General features: G+C 56.0%; 1 protein-coding gene across 5 annotated transcripts in view; it reads left to right on the forward strand.

The window, feature by feature from the left end:
• Positions 1–22,193, forward strand: part of CNTFR (ciliary neurotrophic factor receptor) — a 473,976-nt gene extending 451,783 nt beyond the window's left edge. For 3 of the 5 annotated variants that reach the window (XM_050943669.1, XM_050943671.1, XM_050943672.1), the window contains 3 exons: positions 12,150–12,330; positions 16,826–16,970; positions 21,012–22,193. In XM_050943669.1, the coding sequence (XP_050799626.1) occupies positions 12,150–12,330; positions 16,826–16,970; position 21,012 (327 nt within the window). In that variant the 3' untranslated portion in view covers positions 21,013–22,193. The remainder of the gene's footprint in view (positions 1–12,149; positions 12,331–16,825; positions 16,971–21,011) is intronic. The other 2 variants (XM_050943673.1, XM_050943674.1) reach the window with 2 other exon arrangements.
• The last annotated feature ends 1,679 nt before the right edge of the window (positions 22,194–23,872 follow it).

Below are 23,872 nucleotides of genomic sequence, written 5' to 3' on the forward strand. Positions count from 1 at the left end.
GTTTCCTTGCCCTGGGGAGGGTGTCAGGCCAGCGGGAAGTGGTTGGAATGGCGTAACAGGTCTGTCTTGTTTTTCACTGGTTGAACGTGCGGCTGCGCAGTGTGCTGGGAGGATGGGGATCTCCACCTTGCTCCCATAGCTGAATTTCGCTCTTTAAAAACTCAGCTGTTTGTTCAGCTGGGGCCCCAAGGAGTTTGCTGGAGTTACTCTGCCCTGATTTGGGGCATTCATATTACTCACTGTTACTCCACAGACAACAGTGGAAGTGTCAGACTATCCCATCTGTTCATCAGCAGCCTCAGACTGACAGGAGGATTCCAGATTCCCGGCGGAATCCCACCTCACACACCCACTATCCAAGTTGCCCCCCTGGGAAGGCAGCACATAATGTCCCTTGAATTTTCCCTCTGCTCTTGCACAGATTTGGGCTCACGCTGAGCACTCCATGCCACAAAGGGAGCGGCTTCCTCTCCCCCCTCTGACTGCTGAGCTGAGATCTGGCCCATGCTCTCTGCCAGGGAGAGGGGGGAAGGAGACGGGAGCTTCATGGTCGGTGTCCCAGCTCTGGTTCTATCCCTCCTGCCTCTGTTCTCCGTTGGCCTCCTGAGCTCCAGAATTGAGAGCAGAGGCCAACTTCCCCGCCCCTGAGCCGAGCAGATGGGTCATGTCAGACCCCTCGCAATCCTTCATCCACTCAGACGTGTTTATTAGCCACATGTGTCTGGAGAGAAGATGGCTTGTGTCAGTGAGGCCGTGAAGGAAGGGAGGGGGTGTGAGCAAGTCTTGCCGATTGCACATGGGGCTGTTCATAAGGGCTCCCATGCCGTGGATGGGAAGTGGGCAGCAGCAGTGCATGGGTTAAATGCAGGGCTCACAGGAGCGTACCATCGTCCTGTTGATCCTGAGATTTCCTATGACAAACATGACAGCCACCTCCTGCTCGTCTGACAGCACCCATCTAAGGGGTCCATGGGCTGCAGGTTTCCAGCGGCGGTGCCAGGTTGGATGGACCATTGGTCTGTTCCTGTATAGCAAGTTGTAATGTCCCTGTGTTATTTTAAATGGAATGGGACAGATCCTCAGCCAATGAAAATTGACCCCGTGCCGTTGAAGTCTGTGCCATGGTGCCAGTTCACGCCTGGGGAGGATCTGGCATGCACAGCACTGAAGACATATCAAGTAGGGCCAAGCAAGTGGATTTGGATGAAGTGAGAGCCAGCCCCGCACTCCAGCGCAGAATTCCACCATGGAGATCTTGGATACAATCCTGCAAAATCCAGGGTGCTGAGCTAGCCTTTGGGGAAATGTTGTTGACTCTGTTCCTGCATTCAGTCAATGACTTTGTCTGCATTACAGAGTTAGGTCGACATAAAGCAGCTTGTCCATAGCTGGAGCGGTGACATTGAGAAGAAAGCCGGCTCCCCAGCTGGGCTGACACCCAGGCTCCTGGGGTGGGTTGCTGCCCCCTGGGGTCCCAGCTCCCCACAGCAGCTGACCAGACTCTAGGCATGGATCGCCCCACCAGAGGCAAGAAGCCATGGGCAGCTTCTCCCCTGTACATAGATGGACTGAAGATTATAGTGTTCACAACTGAGTTGGGGATTGGTCCTGCTTGGGACTGATACCTCCTGAGGTCCCTTCCAACCCTGTATTCTATGATTCTATGACATGCCCTATGTCATGTTGTCACAGAGTGTGGGGGAGTCCGGCCCTGCACCCCTCTTCCTGGGACCCACAGTGACTCTCAGCCAGCCAGTAAAACAGAAGGTTTATTGGACAACAGGAACACAGGTTACAGCAGAGCTTGCAGGCACAGTCAGGACCCCTCCACCGAGTCCTTCTGGGCTTTCAGGGTGCTTGGATCCTAGCTAGGATACCCTGAATTCCGCCCACACAGCCCCAAGCCCAAACTCAAACTGCTTCCCTCCTGCCACTCCCTTCCTTTGTCCCCTTCCCGGGCAAAGGTGTTGACCTCTCCCCTCCCTTACCTAGCTCAGGTTACAGGCCCTGGCATCGTCCATCCCCTAAAGTCCTGCCCTGCTCTCCCACTCCCCACACAGACAGTCCCTACTGCATCACATCTCTCCCCCCTTCGAGACTGAACTGAGCGGGGTCACTCTGCCCAGTGACCTGGGGAAGTTCAGGGTCCCCTCTCCGGGACAACGCATCCGCTGTCAGGTTGGCACTTCCCTTCACATGGACCACGTCCATGTCATAGTCCTGCAGGAGCAGGCTCCACCTCAGGAGCTTGGCGTTGGCTCCTTTCATCTGGTGCAGCCAGGTCAGGGGAGAGTGGTCGGTGTACACGGTGAAGTGTCGCCCAAAGAGATATGGCTCTAGCTTCTTAAGGGCCCACACCATGGCCAGGCATTCCTTCTCGATGGCCGCGTAGCTTTGTTCCCGGGGTAGCAGCTTCTTACTCAGGTACACGATGGGGTGTCTCTCCCCCTTTTCATCCTCCTGCATTAACACCGCCCCCAGTCCCGTGTCTGAGGCATCGGTGAACACCATAAAGGGTTTGTCAAAATCTGGGTTTGCCAGAACTGGGTCGCTAACCAGAGCCTCCTTCAGCGCCCGGAAAGCCTCCTGGCACTGCTCAGTCCAGATCACCTTGTCTGGCTTCCCCTTTTTGCACAGTTCAGTGATGGGGCCGGCTATGGCACTGAAGTGGGGCACGAACCTTCGATAGTACCCCGCCATCCCAATAAAGGCCTGGACCTGCTTTTTGGTTTGGGGAGCAGGCCAGTCTCTGATCACCTCCACCTTGGCTGGTTCCGGCTTCAGGCAGCCGCTCCCCACCCGATGGCCCAGGTAAGATACTTCAGCCATCCCCACCTTGCACTTCTCAGCCTTTACTGTTAACCCAGCCTTTCGGAGTCGGTCCAGGACTTGTTTAACCTGGGACACGTGGTCCTCCCAGGTCTGGCTGAAGACGCAGATGTCGTCAATATACGCCACGGCAAAACTCTCCATCCCCCTCAGTAGCTGATCCACAAGGCGCTGGAAGGTGGCCGGCGCGCCCTTGAGGCCGAAGGGCAGGGTCAAAAACTCATAGAGCCCAGAGGGGTGATAAAGGCCGATTTCAGCCTGGCATCTGCGTCCAGCGGCACTTGCCAGTAGCCTTTGGTAAGATCCATAGTGGTGAGGTACCGTGCACCTCCCAGCTTGTCTAGGAGCTCGTCAGGCCTGGGCATAGGGTAGGCATCAGATACGGTGATGGCATTGAGCTTTCGATAGTCCACACAGAACCGGATTGACCCATCCTTCTTGGGAACCAGCACCACTGGCGAGGCCCAAGGGCTGGAAGACGGCTGGATCACCCTCAAAGCCAGCATGTCCCTGACCTCTCTTTCAAGATCCTGGGCAGTTTTACCAGTGACCCGAAAAGGGGAGCATCTTATAGGGGGGTGTGACCCGGTCTCCACCCGGTGGACAGTCAAATTAGTGCGTCCAGGCTGGTTGGAAAACAGCTGTCGGTACAGATGCAGCACCCCTCTGATCTCAGCGTGCTGGCCCGGGGTCAGTTGCTCAGAGAGGGGAATCGCCTCCAGGGGGGAACCAGCTTTTGTCCCAGGGAATAGATCCACTAAGGGGTCATCTCCCTGCCCCTCCCAATGTCCACACACGGCCAACACCACATTCCCCCTGTCATAGTATGGTTTCATCATGTTCACATGGTACACCCGACGGTGATGTGCCCGGTTTGACAGCTCCACCACATAGTTTACCTCATTCAGTTGCTTGATAACCTTGAAGGGCCCTTCCCAGGTGGCCTGGAGTTTGTTTCTCCTCACGGGGATAAGAACCATCACCTGATCCCCGGTGGCGAAGGCACGGGCCCGTGCCGTGCGGTCATACCAGACCTTCTGCCTCCTCTGGGCTCGGGCCAGATTCTCCCTGGCCAGGCCCATGAGCTCGGCCAGTCTTTCCCGGAAGGTCAGGACATACTCCACCACTGACTCTCCCTCGGGAGAGGCCTTCCCCTCCCATTCGTCCCTCATCAGGTCTAGGGGCCCCCTCACCCGCCTTCCATACAACAGTTCGAAAGGTGAAAACCCGGTAGATTCCTGGGGTACCTCCCTGTACGCAAACAGCAGGTGAGGTAAGTACTTGTCCCAATCTTGCGGATGCTGGTTCATAAATGTTTTTAGCATCCTCTTCAGCGTCCCGTTGAACCTTTCTACCAGCCCGTTGGACTGGGGGTGATACGCTGAGGCCCAGTTGTGCTGGACCCCACATTTCTGCCATAAGGACCGGAGCAGGGCCGACATGAAGTTGGACCCCTGGTCCGTTAAGACCTCCTTGGGGAACCCCACCCGGCTGAAAATTGTCAGCAGCGCATCTGCCACTGTGTCTGCTTCGATAGAGGACAAGGCCACCGCCTCGGGGTAGCGAGTGGCAAAATCCACCACCACCAGGATGTATTTCTTCCCTGACCGGGTCATCTTGCTGAGAGGTCCCACTATGTCCATGGCCACCTTCTGGAAAGGTTCTTCTATGATGGGTAAAGGCCTCAAAGCCGCTTTCCCCTTGTCCCGGGCCTTCCCCACCCTCTGGCAGGGGTCACAGGATTGGCAGTACTGTCGGACATGGGTAAAGACCCCAGGCCAGTAAAAGTTCTGTAGCAGCCTCTGCCTGGTGCGCCGGATTCCCTGGTGCCCTGCGAGAGGGATGTCATGGGCCAGGTACAACAGCTTGTGACGGAACTTCTGGGGAACCACCAGCTGCCTCCTGATCCCCCATGACTCTACTTCCCCTGGGGGAGCCCATTCTCGGTACAGGAACCCCTTCTCCCACAGGAACCTCTCCTTGCAACCTCTCCTCATGGTCTGTACCGCACTAAGGTCAGCCCGGTCCCTGTGCTTCCGCAAGGAGGGATCTTTCTGCAACTCGGCCTGGAACTCAGCAGCTGGGACAGGAATGGGGACCGGCTCTCTCTTGCTGGCTGGGTCTGAGGCCGCAGCCTCTCTGCACCGTGCCCCTGGGCGTTCCCCGCTCCCTGAGTTAGGGTCCTGCACCTCAGGTCGAGTACCTTCCCTGTTTTCGGGGTGCAGTGCCATTTGCCGACTCTGACTACGAGTCACGACCAGGGCACTGTGGGTGTTACTAGGCCAGTCCTCAAGGTCCCCTCCCATTAACACGTCAGTGGGCAAATATTGGTGTACCCCCACATCTTTGGGGCCCTCCTTGGCCCCCCATTTCAGGTGTACCCTTGCCACGGGTACCTTGAATGGGGTCCCGCCCACGCCCATCAGGGTCAGGTAGGTGTCGGGCACCATCCGATCTGAGGCCACCACCTCGGGCCGGGCCAGCGTCACCTCTGCGCCCGTGTCCCAGTACCCAGTGACCTTCCTCCCATCCACTTCCAGGGAAACAATGCACTCTTTCCGGAGGGGCAGCCCCGCGCCCACCCGGTAAACCAAAAACCCGGAACCGGGAGCATCCATAGGTGGTATGTTGCCAACCCCCCTTTCCTGGGAATGTAGCCCCTCCTCCGATTGGGTTTTTACCCAGTCCACCCTCTGCGGGTTGGGTCTGCTTGGTCTGTCCCTGAGCTTGGGGCACTGGGCCCGTATGTGACCTCGTTGGCCACAGCGATAGCAGCCCATATCTCGTGGGTCCCCTTGAGTGGGTCGGAGGGACCTGCCGCTGGATGTTCCCCTTTTGGGGGGGTTCTCCATAGGCCCCCTTTGGGAGGTCCCATGTTGACTCTCTCTCTGCGTTGAGGCAGGCCTGCTCCTTCGAGACTCCTCCCTGCCATCCCCTGCCCGACTGTCCACAAATTGGTCGGCCAGCTGGCCTGCATGCTGCGGGTTCTCCGGCTTCTGGTCCATCAACCACAGCCTCAGGTCGGACGGGCACTGCTCGTACAGGTGCTCCAGTATGAATAGGTCAAGCAGGTCCTCTTTAGTTTGGGCCCCAGCTGTCCACTTGCGAGCATACCCCTGCGCCCGGTTGACCAGTTGTAGGTATGTGACCTCACGGGTTTTACGCTGGCTCCGGAACTTTTTCCGGTACATCTCAGGAGTCAGCCCAAACTCGCGGAGCAGGGCCTGTTTGAACAGTTCGTAGTCCCCTGCCTCCGCCCCTTTCAGTCGGCTGTACACCTCCACGGCTGTGGAGTCCAGTAAAGGGGTGAGAACTGCGATCCTGTCTGCAGGGTCAACCCTGTGCAGCTCGCAGGCATTCTCAAAGGCCGTCAGGAAGGGATCTATGTCCTCCCCCTCCTTACGCCGGGGCAGCAAGTGCTTATCAAAGCTCTTTGTAGGCTTGGGTCCCCCCTCACTCACTGCAGCCGGGGCCCCACTGCTCGCCAGCCGGGCCAGCTCCAGCTCATGTTTACGCTGTTTCTCCTTCTCCTCCCACTCACGCTGGCGCTGGTTCTCCTCATGTTTACGCTGGTTCTCCTCATGTTTACGCTGTTTCACCTTCTCCTCCAGCTCTCGCCTCTTTAACTCGAGCTCCTCCCGTCTCAGCTCCCTTTCATATTCCAGCCGCATCCGCTCCACGGATGCCGAGCGTTGCCGGGAGGATCCCCTGCTGGGGGGTGGGCTTCGCCGGGCAGATCCCCTGCTGGCCGGGGGTGTCACGGTGCCCTCGGTATACACTGGGCTCCTCCCCGCCCTTCCTCTACGCCTAGGAAGGGGGGTCTCGGGAAGCCCTCGTCCGCCGGCTGACCACTCCCAGCGGGGACAGACACCGGTGCCTGCGCTGCATCTGCCCGGGTGCTTCCCTCAGAGACAGGGCTCCGTTCATTCATGCGGTCTCCCTGCTCCAGCTGGGCAATCAGCTGGTCCTTGGTGCGTCTCCCTGGGTGCAGCCCCCTCTGCTTGCACAGCTCCAGCAGGTCGCACTTGCGCCGCTTGGCATACATCTTCCTGCTGGCCACTCACAGGCCGGGGTGCTCGCCGCTCCCCACGGTTTCCAGGGGGACCCCTAGTGCACCAGCCCTTCTTGAGGTCACCACCTCTCTGCCAGGGTCGAGCTGCAGACTCCTCCGCCCCTGGGACCGCTCGCTGCAATCGCCCGGGGGACCCTGTTACTGCAAAGTCCTTCTCACTGGGCACACACTCCCAGGGGTTAACCACCCCTTCGTTTTACTGCTCCCCAGTCACTTACTGCAGGAAGCGCCGTCCACGGGGTGCAGTATATCCCACCGCTGCCACCAGTTGTCACGGAGTGTGGGGGAGTCCGGCCCTGCACCCCTCTTCCTGGGACCCACAGTGACTCTCAGCCAGCCAGTAAAACAGAAGGTTTATTGGACAACAGGAACACAGGTTACAGCAGAGCTTGCAGGCACAGTCAGGACCCCTCCACCGAGTCCTTCTGGGCTTTCAGGGTGCTTGGATCCTAGCTAGGATACCCTGAATTCCGCCCACACAGCCCCAAGCCCAAACTCAAACTGCTTCCCTCCTGCCACTCCCTTCCTTTGTCCCCTTCCCGGGCAAAGGTGTTGACCTTTCCCCTCCCTTACCTAGCTCAGGTTACAGGCTCTGGCCTCGTCCATCTCCTAAAGTCCTCCCCTGCTCTCCCACTCCCCACACAGACAGTCCCTACTGCATCACACATGTGCCCAAAGGCAGAAGCCAAGAGATCCTGTAAGAGTCGATCAGCCTGAGCTCTTACGGTGCTGTGTAGATACTAGAATGTGCTCCGGAGATGGGCCTTCAAGCCAGCAGTTTGCCTCGAGCAAACCCACGTCTTGCACCACCCAGGTTCTCAACCCAAGGAACCCACTGAGCCTTACTCTGCCCCAGGTGGCGTGGGCGGAGGGAGAGATATTTCCCCTGGTTTCCCTCTTTGCCATTGTCCGTGCAGAAGAATGATCCTCACCTCCTTGGTTTCGCAGCGCGAGGGCTGGGTGTTAAACACGCTGTATGTGTAGCAGGCGTGACACTCCTGTGTAAGTAAGGCCCAGCGCTGGTACGTCCCCGTGCAGCACTCCCAGCATGCCTCAGTTCTGTCTTCCAGCTTCCCCCCACACAACTCTAGTCAGTGCCCCCCAGCCCTGACTGGGAGTCCCACTGCTTGTCCAGTCGCAGCCTGCCCGCCCAGAGCTGCGCCGATGCACCTCCATTGCGACTTGGTGCCCCCTGCTTGTCCAACCTGCCCCCGCCCCGTTCTGCTGATCCCCTCAATGCTGGTCTCCCCCTGACGCTCAGCTCGGAGCAGTGCTGAGCTCTGTGATGGTTCTGAAATGTGGACAGACATAAGTGCCAAATCAGTGGGTGCTGTGGGGCTGGAGCACCCATGGAAAAAAATTGTGGGTGCTCAGCACCCACCAGCCACTGGATGGTGGGCAGGAGGTGCTGGAGGGAGGGGTGGAGCAGGGGTGGGAAGAGACAGAGCGAGGGTGGGGCCTTGGGAGCAGGGGCGGAGGGGCGGCATGGCCTCGGGGACAGAGCGTGGTGAAGCACCCACCCGGCAAGAAGAAAGTTGACGCCTGTGTGGACAGACACCAGCTGGTGACTGAGGAGAGACCCACTGGCTTCTTTGACTTGTGGCCAAAGTCAAACTCAAGCGCAGGGTCCAGAGGTCGCGAAGGCGAATGCCTCAGCGTTAACCCATCACACCAAGCGTGCAGTGCGGCGCCTGGGCAACCCTCCTGTAACGCCGGGTGTGTGGGGTGACGTGGGCTCGCAGCGGAAATCCGGAGAGGGGCTGGCTCCGGGAGTCCGCCTGGGGGTCCTATCCGCAGTGTGTCTGGCCTTGGCTCGAGCAGGAATGCCGTGCATTTGGGAGCTCTCTCACAGAAGTGGGGCCAAGAGAAGGCTTTGCCTTCCCCACCCCATCTGTCCGATATCCTGGGACCAATATGGCTACAACTGCCCAGCACTTCACAAAGCAGTGTCCTGTCCATTTTCTGCCGAGCCCCTGAAAGCCTGAACCTGAGAGCTCCCTTGTCCCTGTAGTGCGTTTCCTTCCCTCGCGTGTGCCGGCTGGTTATTGGTGGTGGGCTGTCCCTGCGTGCTGGGCTCCGTGCGCTGATTTGTGATTGTAGGGTGCTCCTCGATGCTGGGCAGGTATGTTATCCTTGGCTAAGGCATGCCAGTCCCTGTTTGTTACTGCAGGATTGCTCCTGACTGCTAGGCAGCGGGCTTGTTACCGGCGGGGCGCTCGTTAGCGCAGGGCTGAGCACAAGCTCTGTTATGGTAGGGATGCTTAGGACGGATGGAGCAGAGCCCTGTGGATTTGGTCAGTCTGCAGCTGCAGATTTCACCCCTCACCCCAGAGCTGTGCTCCAAAATCCCCACTTTAGTTTGAAAACAATTGAGTTTCCAGGCTTTGTGGTGAGGAGGAAACCTCATAAACACGACATGTTGTCCCCCCACAGACACACACCGCCCCCCTGAGTCATAATATTTTTCCCAGATCTGGACCTTAGCGTCCAAAATATGGGTGTTAGCATGAAAACCTCCAAGCTTAGTTACCAGCTTGGACCTGGTAAAGCTGCCACCAGCCAGGAATCTATACAGTGCCTGGCGCACTGTGGTCTCCCCAAAACCTTCCCTGGGGGACCCCCAGACTCAGATTCCTTGAGTCTCACAACAAAGGGGAATAAACCATTTCCCTTCCCCCCTCCGGGTGTTCCCTCCCTGGGTTCCTGGAGAGATATACAGAAGCAAGCTCCGTGAATCTAAACAGAGGGACTCCTCCCTCCCTGTTTCCAGTCCTGGAAACACAAGTACTTCCCCCCTCACCCAGAGGGTATGCAAAGTCAGGTTAGTAAATCTAACACAAAGAGATTTTCCCCCCTGACTTCTTCCTCCCACCAATTCCCTGGTGAGTTGCAGACTCAATTCCCTGGAGTCCCCACTAAAGAAAAAACTCCAACAAGTCTTAAAAAGAAGGCTTTATATAAAAAAGAAAGAAAAGGACATAAAAATGGTCTCTCTGTATTAAGGTGACAAATACAGGGTCATTTGCTTAAAAGAAAAAAATGAATAAACAGCCTTATTCAAAAAGAATACAATTCAAAACATTCCAGCAACTACACACATGTAAATACAAAAGAAAACAATATAAACCTATTATTGTCTTACTATTCTTGTACTTACAACTTGGAAACAGAGATTAGAAAGCCAGGAGATAGAAAGATCACTCTCAGAGCCGAGAGGGTCAGACCCAAGACAAAGAACAAAGAACTCACACCCAAAACTTCCCTCCACCCAGATTTTAAAAAAGTCTTGTTTCCTGATTGGTCCTCTGATCAGGTGTTTCAGGTTACTGGTGTTACACCTTTACAGGTAAAAGAACATTAACCCTTAGCTATCTGTTTATGACACCCTGCCCAAAGCTCTGCCTGACGCTGGCATGGGTGTGGGCAGGGGTCATTCCCTGCATCAGCCCAGAATCCACTGCATGCGTCTTCTGTGAAAAGACCCCTCCACCCCCAGAGAGAAAGCCTGGAGTAAGGATCACCCTAGGACTTACTGTGCCCCTCCAGGCTGCTGCCAGGTGTCCTGGGCAGCATGGCTGCGGAGTGGGGCACCGGAGTGCAGCAGGGGCTCTGGCTCTGGGGCTCAGGGAGAGCTCGGCTGGGAGGATGCACTGAGGCTCAGCCCCTTATGGGTGTGGACGCTGGGCCTGGCCTCCCGCCCTTCTGCAGCCAGCTCCGCCTGTGCAGCATCCCCCGCAGCCTGGGCTGGCGGTGCCTGGGGCACTGCCAGGGGGGCAGAGAGGCAGCCAATAGAGCCCTGGTCCCGCTCTGCGGTGTATCTCTGTCCCTCCCCTCCATCTCTCGGTCCTTGGTCTCTAGCCATGTCTCCCCTTCTCCCGCCCCCAGCCCACGTTCGGTGACTCTGGCGCTCACGGGCACTGCCAGGGCAGACTGGCTGGCCTGCTGGACCCGGTGGCAGGGACTAAGCTGCTACGGCGCTGATGCATCCTGTGCCCAGCCCGACGGGAATGATGGACCCTCCCATGCGGGGCTCAGGGCGAGGGCAGAGGAGGCAGCTGGCTCCAGCCCTCCCTTGCCCCCCACCCCATCCCTGACAGAGAGGAGCTGCCAGACAGTGGTCAGGGATGCTGGGACCAGCCTCGGGGGTTGAGGTCGGCTGTTGCCCTGCTCCTGCTGTGCAGCGCCTGGCACATGCTGTGCTGCCGCTCAGAACTGGCGCCAACACCCTGGCCCAGCAGATGGCACCTGAAAGACAGGCTGCCATGACGCCCCCCATCCCCTGCCAAGCTACAATTCCTCCCCTTGCCCCTCTTCACGCACTTTCAGCTCCATTTCCCTCTGTCCCCTCCCCCTCCATTCCCCCATCCCTGTGCCCCATCCCCTCCCTCTCCATTCCCCCATCCCTGTGCCTCATCTCCTCCCCCTCCATTCCCCCATCCCTGTGTCCCCTCCCCCTCCATTCCCCCATCCCTGTGTCCTATCCCCTCCCCCTCCATTCCCCCATCCCTGTGCCCCATCTCCTCCCTCTCTATTCCCCGTCCCTGTGTCCTATCCACTCCCTCTCTATTCCCGCATCCCTGTGTCCCATCCCCTCCCCCTCCATTCCCCCATCCCTGTGCCCCATCCCCTCCCCCTCCATTCTCCCATCCCTGTGTCCCTCCCCCTCCATTCCCCCATCCCTGTGCCCCCTCCCCTTCCTTCCCCCTCCATTCTCCCATCCCTGTGCCCTCTCCCCTTCCCCTCCATTCCCCCATCCCTGTGTCCCCTCCCCTCCCCCTCTATTCCCCCATCACCTCATCCCTGTGCCCTATCCCCTCCCCCTCCATTCTTCCATCCCATCCCTCCATCCTCCTCCCTTTTCCATCCTTTCTCTGCAGGCCTGATCCTGGAGCCCCCAGGCCCCGTTGATGCTGATGGGAGCTGGGTACATGGAGGGCTGCCCGGGTCAGCCCCCCAGCCCTGTCCCACTCCAGGGGATCTCAGGCTGCCTGTGAAACTGGCCTGCAGAAGTGACCGGCTGTAGCATTCATGTCACCCGGTAATGGGGATGTGGCCCAGGCCCCTCCTGCTGGAGCCGTGGCCAGGGCAGGGGATGCCGGTTGCTCTGCTCCGTGGGCCTAGCTCCCCATCCACGCCCAAGGAAAGGCCCTGCCCAAGCCCCAGGGTCCCCTCTAGCCTCTCTCCACAGACCTTCCCCTAGGGATGCGACTGCTCCCTGGTGACTACCCCTTCCCCTCTCCCCATGCAGGTGGAGCTGTCGGACGGGACGTCCCACACCATCACCGATGCCTACGCTGGCAAGGAATACATCATCCAGGTGGCTGCCAAGGACAACGACATTGGCACGTGGAGCGACTGGAGCGTCGCTGTGCACGCCACGCCCTGGACGGAGGAGCCCAAGCATCTCACGACGGAAGCCCAGGTGGCAGGTGAGGGTGCCAGGCAGCAGGGGGGCCAGCAGGAATGATGCAGCAGGGCCCAGGGGGTTGACCCCTCTCCTGCCAAGGGCTTGGCATCACCACTGCTGCACAGCTGATGGGAAGCAGAGAGTCAGGCCCCACGAAGGGGTGACAGGGTTGCCCAAGTTCACACAGCAAGTAGCAGAATCAGGACGAGAACCCAGGAGTCCTGGCTCCCAGCCCTCTGCTCTGACTCACAAGACACCACTCCCCTCCCAGAGCTGCTCACAGAACCCAGGAGTCCTAACTCCCAGGCCCCCTGCTTTGACCACTAGACCCCACTGTCTTCCTAGTTCCAGGGACAGAACCAGGAGTCCTGCCTTCCAGTCTCTAACCCACTAGACCTCACCCTGTCAAGCTGGTGCACTGCATCATGGGACAGCTGGAGGTCAGGAGCACTGGCGCTCGCCAGACTGAGTGAAAGCAACCCGGGAACCCAGAGGCCCTGCCCTTCCTCCAGGTGGCAGCAGGTTTCAGGATCCAGATGCAGGGGGCAGTCCCCAGCTTCTGGAGCTATTGCTTCAGGCTCTCTGCATACTCAGGTGGGCATCAGTTTACTTAGGGCACATTTTCAAGCTTTTCTGTGCATCCATGAAGGACCGAAACACATTGCATTTAAATGGCAGCTGAGATTCGTATTCATCACGTGACTCCTGGGGCTGGCTGGGGCCCATAATGCCTATGCTGTCCACACTGGATCTGCCCAGCTGTGACACTGGAGCTCCTGCCAGAGAGTGGGGAGAACCGAAAAAAGAAACAAGGCCCAAGCCCCTTGGTGTCGTCAGTGCATCTGACGGGGCTCCCTCCAGCCTGTCCCAGGCCGTGACTCGGACCAGACGCCTCCTCCCTCCATCTCGAGCTGTTCCATTCTGTCCATCTCTGTTCACACACACCTACAAACGGGCTAGTTGACCTGAACAGCCCCTCCCCCCCTTTTCCACCAGACAGATGGGTAAACTGAGTCATGGGACGCTTAAAGCCCAAGGTTTAAAAGAGCCAGCTAGATGTGGGTTCCCAGTGAGCAGCATTTCCAGCCTCCCAGGCTGGGCCCCCCAAACTAGCAGAGACCTTTGCCAGCTGGACCTCAGCAACCCACCCCTGGCCAGAGTGACGCAGCCTCCGAGCTGGGATTCAAACTTCTGCAGTCCCTGGGCTGAGCACTAGCCCCGTGCTTCTCTCTCCTCAACACACAACACACACGTGCAAATGTCCTGGATGCTCACCACCCACAAAACACCTGTCCACACACACACTGCTCGGAAACAACGGAGCCCTGCCAGCGCCCTCGGAATTAGCCTCTGCTTCTGTCTCTTGCCCCAACCCTTTCGAGAGCTTTGGCTAAGAGCCAGCGAGGTTTGGCCTCCACCAGGACTGGGCCATGTACTATCCCTGCGGCGGGCGCACTCCCCCCAGCTGTGTTACAGCGTTTCAGCCAGCATGTCAGATGGTGGCCTGGCCTGTGCTGACTCAACTCCTCCCGGCTCTGGCCTCCGGCTTGCGAAGAAGCGCTAAGGATTCGTAGGAAGGTTATTATTCAGTGGAGTGCGACCAGCCCCCCGACCCCGCACAATGGCTCAGAGCCACACCAATTAGAAAGAAAAGGCACAACGTTAACGAGCCTCTGTTTCTAGGAAAGAGCTGGGACCGCATCCAAATTCACGACGTCGGCCTTCAGTTTCCCAGAAGGACTGGAGCGGCCGCCGGCTTGGTTCCTCCAACTGGCACTGACTGCCAGGAGGTTGGGCAATCCACATCCCCAGAGCAAACAAGTCACTGCTTCTCGCAGACAACTGGGAGAGCGTCCAAATTCTCAGCGCTGCGCAAATCCTCGGCACTACTGGCCATGGGTGTGCGAGGCCTTGGCATTGCCGACGCTCTGTGTGTGTGCAAATCCTCGGGCTGTTAGCTGTGTGAGCCAATGCAGCCTCGCTCGCATGGGGCATGCAGGCGAGCAGGGAGACACTCGCTGCTGCGGGCTGGAGGAAGAAGCCCAGGCTGCTCACTCTCAAGCTGAAGGATGATACACAGAGATGTGCCCTCTGGAGGCTGCGGCACCTGCCAGGATTCGGCTGCATGAAGCTTATCAGACAGAGCCAGTAGTTTGCAGCCATTCAGACACATGCTGCCTCAGACGCATACACAAACCTTGGCAAAGTAACACACCTTCAGACACACACACCCGGACATCACACAAACATACACCCAAGTGCTTACAAACATGCATTCACCCATTTACACACACAGCTGTATTCACTCACAGACACTCTCTGAGGCGTGTGAACGCTCACATGAATACGCACACGCGACCGACTTTCTCCAGTTCAGTTAACCGATCCTTTGTGAGCATGACACACTATACAAGTGTCGCTGCAGGTTGAGTCACACACTCCTCTTCGTATGCATGCACACACCACCTGGAATGCACACACATGACCTGCATGCAGACACACATACTTCTCGCACGCACCCCCCTTTGCACACCTCTTGATGCACGCACACACAATGACAATTGCTTTGAAATAGCTGAGCTGCACCGGACCCCTTTGAATTAGCCTCTGCTCCTCCCTTTCTCTGTCTCTCGGACACCTTGGCTAAGCACCTGCTGAGATCATCCCGCCCAGGATTGGCCCCTGGTCCCTGGTGGTAGTTCTGGTCAGCATGTGACTAGTGACCGGCTCCCCCCGGCCTGCTCTTCAGCTGTTGGACTGACACTGCTGCCTCTTGGCTCCTGCCCAGTGGCCCCAGTTAGATCGAAAAGCAGAGCATGAGCAGCCGCTTGCTGCCAGGGAAGAGCTGGTGGTGACTGTGCTCTGGCAGCGCTATGGAGGTGGGGGCCCCAGATGGGCCGGAGGGAATTCCAGGTTAGAGCCCTCCGGGGCCTGCTCTCGGGGGGAATAGGGAAATGTCTGGGTGGGGGGCTGTATGCCAGGAATACAGCCCAGTGCAAGGCACCAGGGGAAAAGGCTGTGGCTAGGGGGTGCAGGCTGATGAGGTCATGAAACGTGTGACTTGTGGTGCTCCTGACAAGCCTGACTGAGGCTAAGGGCGACTCAGGGCACACGACGTGCTGGGAGGGTGATGTCAGAGGCCTTGAGTCACAGCCCTGATGACACCATGAAGTCTGACATGTCTGATGATGTCATGAAACTTGTCCACACCCTGCTGGTGATGTCAGATGCCAGTGATGTCAGGGGGCTCTGTGCATCTGGTGCGACCAGGCCTACGGAAGCCAGGCTGGGAGGCAACACTTGCTTGCGCCTCATTCATCACAGTCAAGCCGAGCCACAACATTCCTCTGCCCTGTGTGGATTCACGGCCCTGTTCACCCCCTGCTGGTGCCGCGTTGCAGGAGACAGCGCATGCCCGTGGGAATCGGGAGCATCGTAGGATGGGGAGGACCCCAAAGGGAGATGAGTCTGGCCAGATTTCCCCAGGGGTGAGCCAAATCACCACCCACGCGACTGGCACTCCCACCAGGAGCTCCCTCTCTCTCTCTCTAACCCCCCTCACGGAGGACACCAGCCACATGTGGCAGTAAAGTCGAGCCACTCCCCTAGACCTGCTATCCCCAGCCGGTCCCCCCAGGCGGAGACCTCCAGGTTCTGACCTGGGGGGACACCCCAGCCCAGGCCTGCGTGGCCGGGAGACCCGAGGCGCAGCCTGGCCGTGGCTCTCCATGCACATGGGCGGGCCGATGGCCCGTGCTGCATGTCCTGGCTCCCGTCGCAGGCTCTGGCCGCTCTGCCTTTGGGGATCCCCAAATCTGCCCTGCTACCTCGGGGACATTTCTGTGGGGGGATGGTGCCCTCTGCTGGCCATTCCGTGTAACACGGGGCCCACGCGGAGCTGGGCTTGCAGAAAGCGCCGTGCCGGTCCCTCGGCAGACACAGGCACCCCAAGGAGCCGTGCAGAGCTGAGGCCCACCCAGGAGGCTGCAATGCTCATAGACCAGCCCGGTGGGGGCGTGGAGCTCTTGAGGGGCTGCTCGCCAGGCCCCTCGGAATGGGCGGGAGGAGGGCTGAGGGAGGACAGCTCACGCCAGTGTCCCGTTCCCAGGGCCGTGCCCAGAGCAAAGGGAGCCATGCCCAGCCCCCTTCAGCCAGGGAGGAGGTGAAGAGGCAATGAATTGGGGGCTCGTGTGGTGAAGGAGGGCTGGATACACACGTGCACAGAGAGACTAACAAAGCAAGAGGCTAGCTGGTGAGATGTCGGGGGGACAGACAGATTCTCCCCATCCAGGAAGTATTGTCAGGGCAACGCAGGAGGCTCCTGGAGAGCAAAGGGCTTTTAATAGGCAGAGGACAGACAGGCTGGCACGGCGAGCCCTGGCCTGGGAGAGGAGCTGCCGTCTGTGCCATCCCAGGGCGGGCCTGATGCTTGGAGGGAAGGTGAAGCGGGAAGGAGGTGATGCAGATCGTAGCTGCCTGCTGGCCCATATGTAGGCTGTTCCTTTCCCTCACTCCAGAGACGACGACCACCGGCACCTCCTCCTTCGTGCTGCCCCCCACCACCAAGATCTGCGACCTGGAGGCCGTCGTCGGCAGTGGGGCTGTGACCGTGTCCTGGGCAGAGGGATTGGTACTGGCAGCAGTTGGCGTTCTGTTTATTTAGTAAGTATTCTCCAGCTCCGGCAGTTCCCTCCTCCCCATCCTCACTGGGCTGGAGCCAAACTAGCCCCATGCGGGCCGCCGGAATGGGACAGTCACACTCGCAGGGCAGTACGTAGAGTCCTTGTGTGCTCTTCCCTGGCACCAAAGTGTGTGTTCACTGGGAGGTAGCTACCTGCAAAAGGCACTGGTAGAGCTACCGGCAAGGAGCTAGGGTAGGCCAGCACTACAGCCCTGTGCTGGGTCGGCCTCACCTAGGTCAGCTCACAGCGACGCTACGGAGCCTTGTCTCCACCAGGAGTGCACAGGGGCAGAGCTAACGGGCGCTAGGTGTCTTGGGCGAAAAACACACCTGTCCAGTGCAGATGTAGCCCAGGACACTGGAGACACAAGATGCCTGTTAGATCGATCTATCTATCTATCTATCCATCCATCCCCCATGCACATCTGTCTGTCTGTCTGTTCCAGGGGTCTGCAGCCTTTCAGACGTGCTGTACCGAGTCTTCATTTATTCACTCTAATTTAAGGTTTCGCCTGCCAGTCATACATTTTAACATTTTTAGAAAGTCTCTTTCTATAAGTCTATAATATATAACTAAACTATTGTTGTATGTAAAGTAAATAAGGTTTTCAAAATGTTTAAGAAGCTTCATTTAAAATTAAATTAAAATGCAGAGCCCCCTGGACTGGTGGCCAGGACCAGGGCAGTGTGAGTGCCACTGAAAATCAGCTCGCATGCCACCTTCAGCACACGTGCTATAGGTTGCCTACCCCTGGTCTATTCTAATCTGTTTTAGCCTTCTGCCCATCATCACGCTGTCTGAGTGCGTTTCGTGTAAAATCAAGAGCAGTAGTAAAATCTCTGGCCTTTCTGTCTTTTGGGAGTCAGAGTGCTGATGGGAAGGGTGTTGATTTGATTTGATTTGTTGTTTGTTTGGGGCGACGGGTTTAGTCTTGTTTCTCCTGGCAGGGCTTTGCAGTATGAAAGGACCTCAGTGCCGGGGTGTGAGTCGAAGGGGGTGTCAGTGCTCAGATTTTCAGGTGGGAGAGGGGTCAGTGTTGTGAGTATCATCGTGGCTGAAGGAAGGAAGGTTTGGCAGGGTTTCCTAGAGGCATTTTCACTCTAATTTTATCTGCTGGGCCAGCGAGGGGGAAGGGTCCTTAGTTAAAATGAGAGTCACGTCCCAAATAAGTGTGATGAGATTGTTTGTTTGAAACATGGTGTGGTTTTTTGGAGTAAATTTGATCGGTTTTCAAAAACAGAAAACACACACACACACACACACACACACACACACACACACACACACACACACACACACACACACACACACACACACACACACACACACACACACACACACACACACACACACACACACACACGTGGTGTTTTGGAAAACTGAACATGCTTGGGCTGAAAAAAATGTTGATTTCAGCATCCAAAACATTTCAGTTTGGAAAAACTGCAACTTTTTTAAATCTAAAAAGATATGGAATTCAGAAAAGTTGAAAAAGCAAAAGAAAAATTCAATCTTTCTCAAAAGCAGAGGCACAAAACCATCCAGACATTTTCAAAAGACTCCCAAACAATTTTTAAAACTTTTAAACTTTAAAAATTAGCTAGAAAGCTTAGCAGGCAAACACACACACCCGTGTACATACATAGTCTAGTCTCCCATGTGCAAGAAAGATGAATTCAAACTGGAACAGGTGCAGAGAAGGGAGACTAGGATGATCAGAGGAATAGAAAACCTACCTTATATGAGGAAACTCAAGGAGCTTGGCTTGTTTACCGTAACCAAACGAAGGCTGAGGGGAGATCTGACTGCTCTCCATAAATACATCAGAGGGACAAATGCCAGCGAGGGAGGGAAGTTATCGGAGTTAAGCACAATGTGGACACAAGAACAAACAGATAGAAAGTGGTCATCAACAAGTGTAGGCTTGAAATGAGATGAAGGTTTCTAACCATCGGAGGAGTGAAGTTCTGGAACAGCCTCCCAAGGGGAGCGTTTGGGGCAAAAAACCTATCTGGCTTCAAGACTGAGCTTGATAAATTTATGAAGGGGCTGGTGTGATGAGGTTACCTACGATAGCGTATGGCCGATCTGCAGCTGCTATTAGCAAATATCTCCAGTGGCCTGAGTCAGGACACGAGATGGGGAGGGCTCTGAGTTACTACAGAGAATTCTCTCCCAGCGCTCTGGCTGTTGAGTCTTGCCCGCATGCTCAGGGGCTAACTGATCGCCAGATTTGGGGTTGGGAGGGAATTTTCCCACAAGTCAGACTGACAGAGACCCTCTGGGAGTTTCACCTTCCTCTGCAGCACAGGTCACTTGCTGGTTTAAACTAGTGACAATGGTGGAGTCTCTGTCACGTGAGGTCTTTAAACCATGATTTGAGGATGTCAGTAACGCAGCCAGCGGTCAGGGGTCTGTTACAGGAGTGAGTGGGGGAGGCTCTGTGGCCTGCGACATGCAGGAAGTCAGACTAGAGGATCATGATCATCCCTTCTGGCCTTAAAGTTGATGAGCCTGTGAAGTACACACGGATGTACGCACAGACACATACGCAAATGTACATGCACACAAAGGCGTGCATGAATACCCATAGGTACATACACACAATCGTGCACTCTCATGCCCATGCATGGATACGCACGTTTATGCACACGCACATGCACACACACACACACACACACACACACACACACACACACACACACACACACTCACGTATGCATCCACACACAGAGTGATGCACACACACACTTAGGGTTGTCAAGGCTCCAGAATTGTCCTGGAGTCTCCAGGAATTGAAGATTTATCTTTAATTAAAATTATATCATGTGATGAAATGATTCCTCCAGGAATATGTCTAACCAAAATTGGCAACCCTACCCGGCCTGCGTGCACACCCTGTATGTATGCACACACATTCATCACGTATATCCACCCGCACATCGTATGCCTGCTCACACACACACTCAAATGCACACGCTCACACAGGTCTGCACTCAGACACACCCTTGTGGACACACACACAGGCAAACTCCTGGATGCCCCTTGCGCACACACGCACAGATAGGATTGCCTTAGCCCAGGGAGTGACTCTCTTTGCGTTCAGGGGAGAGCAGTGCTGTGTGTGGACACACTGCTCTTCCTCACACAAAGCAGTCTGCTTAGCCTGGAACACTGGACGTTTCAGAGCCACTGAGCCTTGAAACAATGCACTTCCTATTGGAGGAGGCGTTTCAGAGGATAAGGGACCCCCTGCTGCTACCAGCGAGGGGAGATCTCCATTTTCCAGAGTGATGAACTCCTGACCCCATTGAAGTTAATGGCAAAATTTCCAGTAATTGCAGGATTTCTGGGATCCCTGCACTTTGACTGCAGCCTGTGGATTCCTTTCGCTGTGATGCAGAGTGGGGCACCCCAGGGATAGGCGCAAGGGCCAATCTGTGTATCTATAAATCTACCTGTGTGCTTCAGGGCTTCAGCCATCACCTGGAGGGCTCTGGGAGGGAATTTGTTCCCCATTGTATTCTGGGGTTTGGGGATTTTTTGGTCCGAAGTATCAGAGATGGCCGGGGTGGAGATGGGACACTATTCGGAGTGTGCTGGCGCACTGAGAAGTCCCTTTCTTAGGCACTTGGTGGTGAGTTGCTCAGGGTCTAACTGATCACCAGATTTGGGGTTGGGATCATTTTCTCCCGGGTCAGATTGGCAGTGATCTTGCAGGGGGAGGGTGTCTTCCTCTGTGGGGAGTGGATTGCCTGCTGGGATCATCTGGCTCTATCTCACCTAGTCGGTTCCCTGCCATTGCCGAGGCGTTGGGCTCTGGTGCCCCTCAGTCACACCTGGTCTCTGCCTGTGGTACACAATAGCTCCCAAGGCATGTAATGCTTTGCTGTAATCCAGGTTCTGGGTGCAGCATGGGGGGGAGGCTGGGTGTTGAGTGGCCTGTGATACAGAGCGGGTTACACTGGATGATCCGGGCACAGGCGGTGACCCCTCTCTCTGTTCCTCTCCCCGCCTGCAGATCCCCTCCTCGCAGCCCCACGGAGGAGACCACCGCCCCGTCTGAATCTATTTTCTCTTCTATTTTGCACATGTTAAGGCGGACGTATCACATTTCTCTTCATCGCTTCACTTTGTAGAAGGACAGACCTGCCACGCCGTGAGGGTTTCCCCACCCCCTCCCCGAACTGCCAGGGGAACCACGGAGCCTTTACAAAAAGAGAGAGAGAGACTCCCCCCCACCCCGATGCTCCCTCAAACAGTGAGACCCGGACCCCAGCCGTGCTGCAGCGCAGCGCCAAGAGGAGAGCACCAGCCATCCCAGGCGAGAGATCGGATCATACAGCTAAACCGCCATGCCAAAGATGCTACGCGACTTCGCTTCGCGCCCACGGCGCTCTGCTGCCACCGCCGCCGCCACAACACGGGTGACGAAACATGTCAAACACACACAGGAAGGGGGAGGGGCATCGAAACCACAATGAGCCTTGTAAGGGGTGACCCCCCTCCTTGCTCCTCACGGCGGGCTCCAAAGAACTGAACTGGCTTCCAGAAGCCCCAGGCCGGAGGGGCTGGGGGGAGGTTAGTTCCCTAGATGCAGTTCCCCACCCCCAGCCCCGTGCGACAGAGGACATAAGCGCTGTTTTAACGAGCGCAGACTAGTACATTGGGGGCTTTCTTTTGTACTGGAAAAAGGAATCTAAGAAAACAGCAGCCAAACTGACCCTCCTCCCTCCACCACCCGCCTGCCCTGGACTCCTGGTGCCTCCCAGACACCTACCCGGGCCCCCCAGCCCGGGCGAAATCAGCAAGGAGACGATAGCTCCGGCGAAGTCTGCAACTCTCCCCTGGCCCGTCACCTGGTTGTCTCTCTTTTTATCAGCTCCCTCCCATTTCTACAGGGAAGCGCCTCGGTTTCTGTATTTGTCTTATTATTGAAAAACAAATATTCATAATGGAACTGTAGCGACACAAACGTATCTCCCCCCCACGCTCGTCCATTCCCACCCCCCATCCTTCGTTCCCTCCTCCCCCTACGCCCGCCGCACCCTGGTCCTGTTTTGTAAGACAGCTCCTTGCCCATTCCGAGCGCAGTATTTAATACCCGACGTCCTAGTATTCCAAAAGTTAACATGCTGTATTTGAATTTTTTATAGATGTATATATAAAAAAACAAACAAAAAAATCCATACACACACACCCCCAAAAACAACCAACAACAACAAAAAAAAAGCACCCAGGAGAGAGGTTGTTCATTAAACCTGACCATTTCGTGATGACTGTCGGCCCCTGGAATTATTTCACCTCAAGGTCAGGGTCGGGGCTGAGCCCTGAGTGTTCTAGACCCTTGGGGACCCCAGTGATGGGGGGCTAAAGAGGGCAGAATGCTTCCAGTCCTTCCCACTGTCCAGGGCTGGTGGGTGGGGAAGAAATTGGACTGACTGAAAAAGCCCCAGATCCAGAGTTCTAGAGCTTTTGGAGTTCCAGAATCCCTAAGAGTGTTAGTGCCTTTTGGAGTCCTTAGACCCCCCCCTAAAAAAAGTTCTAGATCTCTTTGGAGTCCTCAACCTCCCCAAGAGTTCTAGAGACTTTTGGAATCCCTTTGCAGAGTTCTAGATCCCTTTGAAATCCTAGAACCTCCAAGTGTTCTAGAGCCCATTGTAGTCGCAGAACCCCAAAGAGTTCTAGAGCCCATTGGAGTCCCAGAACCCCCAAGAGAGAGTTCTAGAGCCTGTTGGAGTCCCAGACACCCCCCCAAAGAGTTCTAGAGCCTTTTGGAGTCCCAGAACCTCCCAAGAGTTCTAGAGCCCACTGGAGACCTAAAACCTCCAGTATTCTAGAGCCCTTTGGAGTCCTAGAATCCCCAAGAGTTCTAGAGCCTTTTGGAGAGTTTTTGGCATTCTAGCACTACCCAGAGTTCAAGTGACTTGGCATTCTACAGACCCCCTGTGTCCTAGAAGACACCCTGATACCTATCAGAATGAGGAAATCAAACTAGATTAAGAGCCCCCCATCATTCTAGGCAGCTGGCACCAGGGCCATCCCAAAGGGAGTGTGGGGCCCGCAGCAGAAGTGACGGATTCGTCTCTTCTTGGGCTGACCATGCCAGCCAATGACACCGGTCCATGGGGCCCCCCAAAGCGTGGGGCCCGGAACAGTCGCCTCGTTTGCCCCCACCCAAGGGACAGCTCTGCCTGGCACCTCTCCCAGTGCAAGGGCAGTCTTGGTCCTTTAGCCTTACTAGTTCTGGACTCATGCTGTTTCACAGCACTGGGTGACTGGGCAACACAATGGCAGATGAAATTCAGTGTTGATAAATGCAAAGTAATGCACATTGGACAACACAATCGCAATTATAGATACAAAATGCTGGGGTCTAAATTATCTGTTACCACTCAAGAAAGATCTTGATGTCACTGTGGATAGTTCTCTGAAAACATCCTCTCGATGTGCAGCAGCCGTCAAAAAAGCAAACAGAATGTTGGGAATCATTAGGAAAGGGATAGATAATAAGACAGAAAATATCATATTGCCTCTGTATAAATCCACGGTACGCCCACATCTTGAATACTGCATGCAGATCTGGTCGCCCCATCTAAAAGAAGATATATTGGAATTGTAAAAGGTAGAGAAAAGGGCAACAAAAATGATTAGGTATCTGGAACAGCTTCCATACGAGGAGAGATTAATAAGATTTGGACTTTTAGCTTGGAAAAGAGACTACTATGGGGGGATATGACAGAGGTATATAAAATCATGACTGGTGTGGAGAAAGTAAATAAGGAAGTGTTATTTACTCCTTCTCATAACACAAGAATTAGGGTTCACCAAATGAAATTAATAGGCAGCAAGTTTAAAACAAACAAAAGGACGTATTTCTTC

Source organism: Gopherus flavomarginatus, chromosome 3 (genome assembly GCF_025201925.1).
Source record: "Gopherus flavomarginatus isolate rGopFla2 chromosome 3, rGopFla2.mat.asm, whole genome shotgun sequence".
NCBI classification, from domain to species: domain Eukaryota; kingdom Metazoa; phylum Chordata; order Testudines; family Testudinidae; genus Gopherus; species Gopherus flavomarginatus.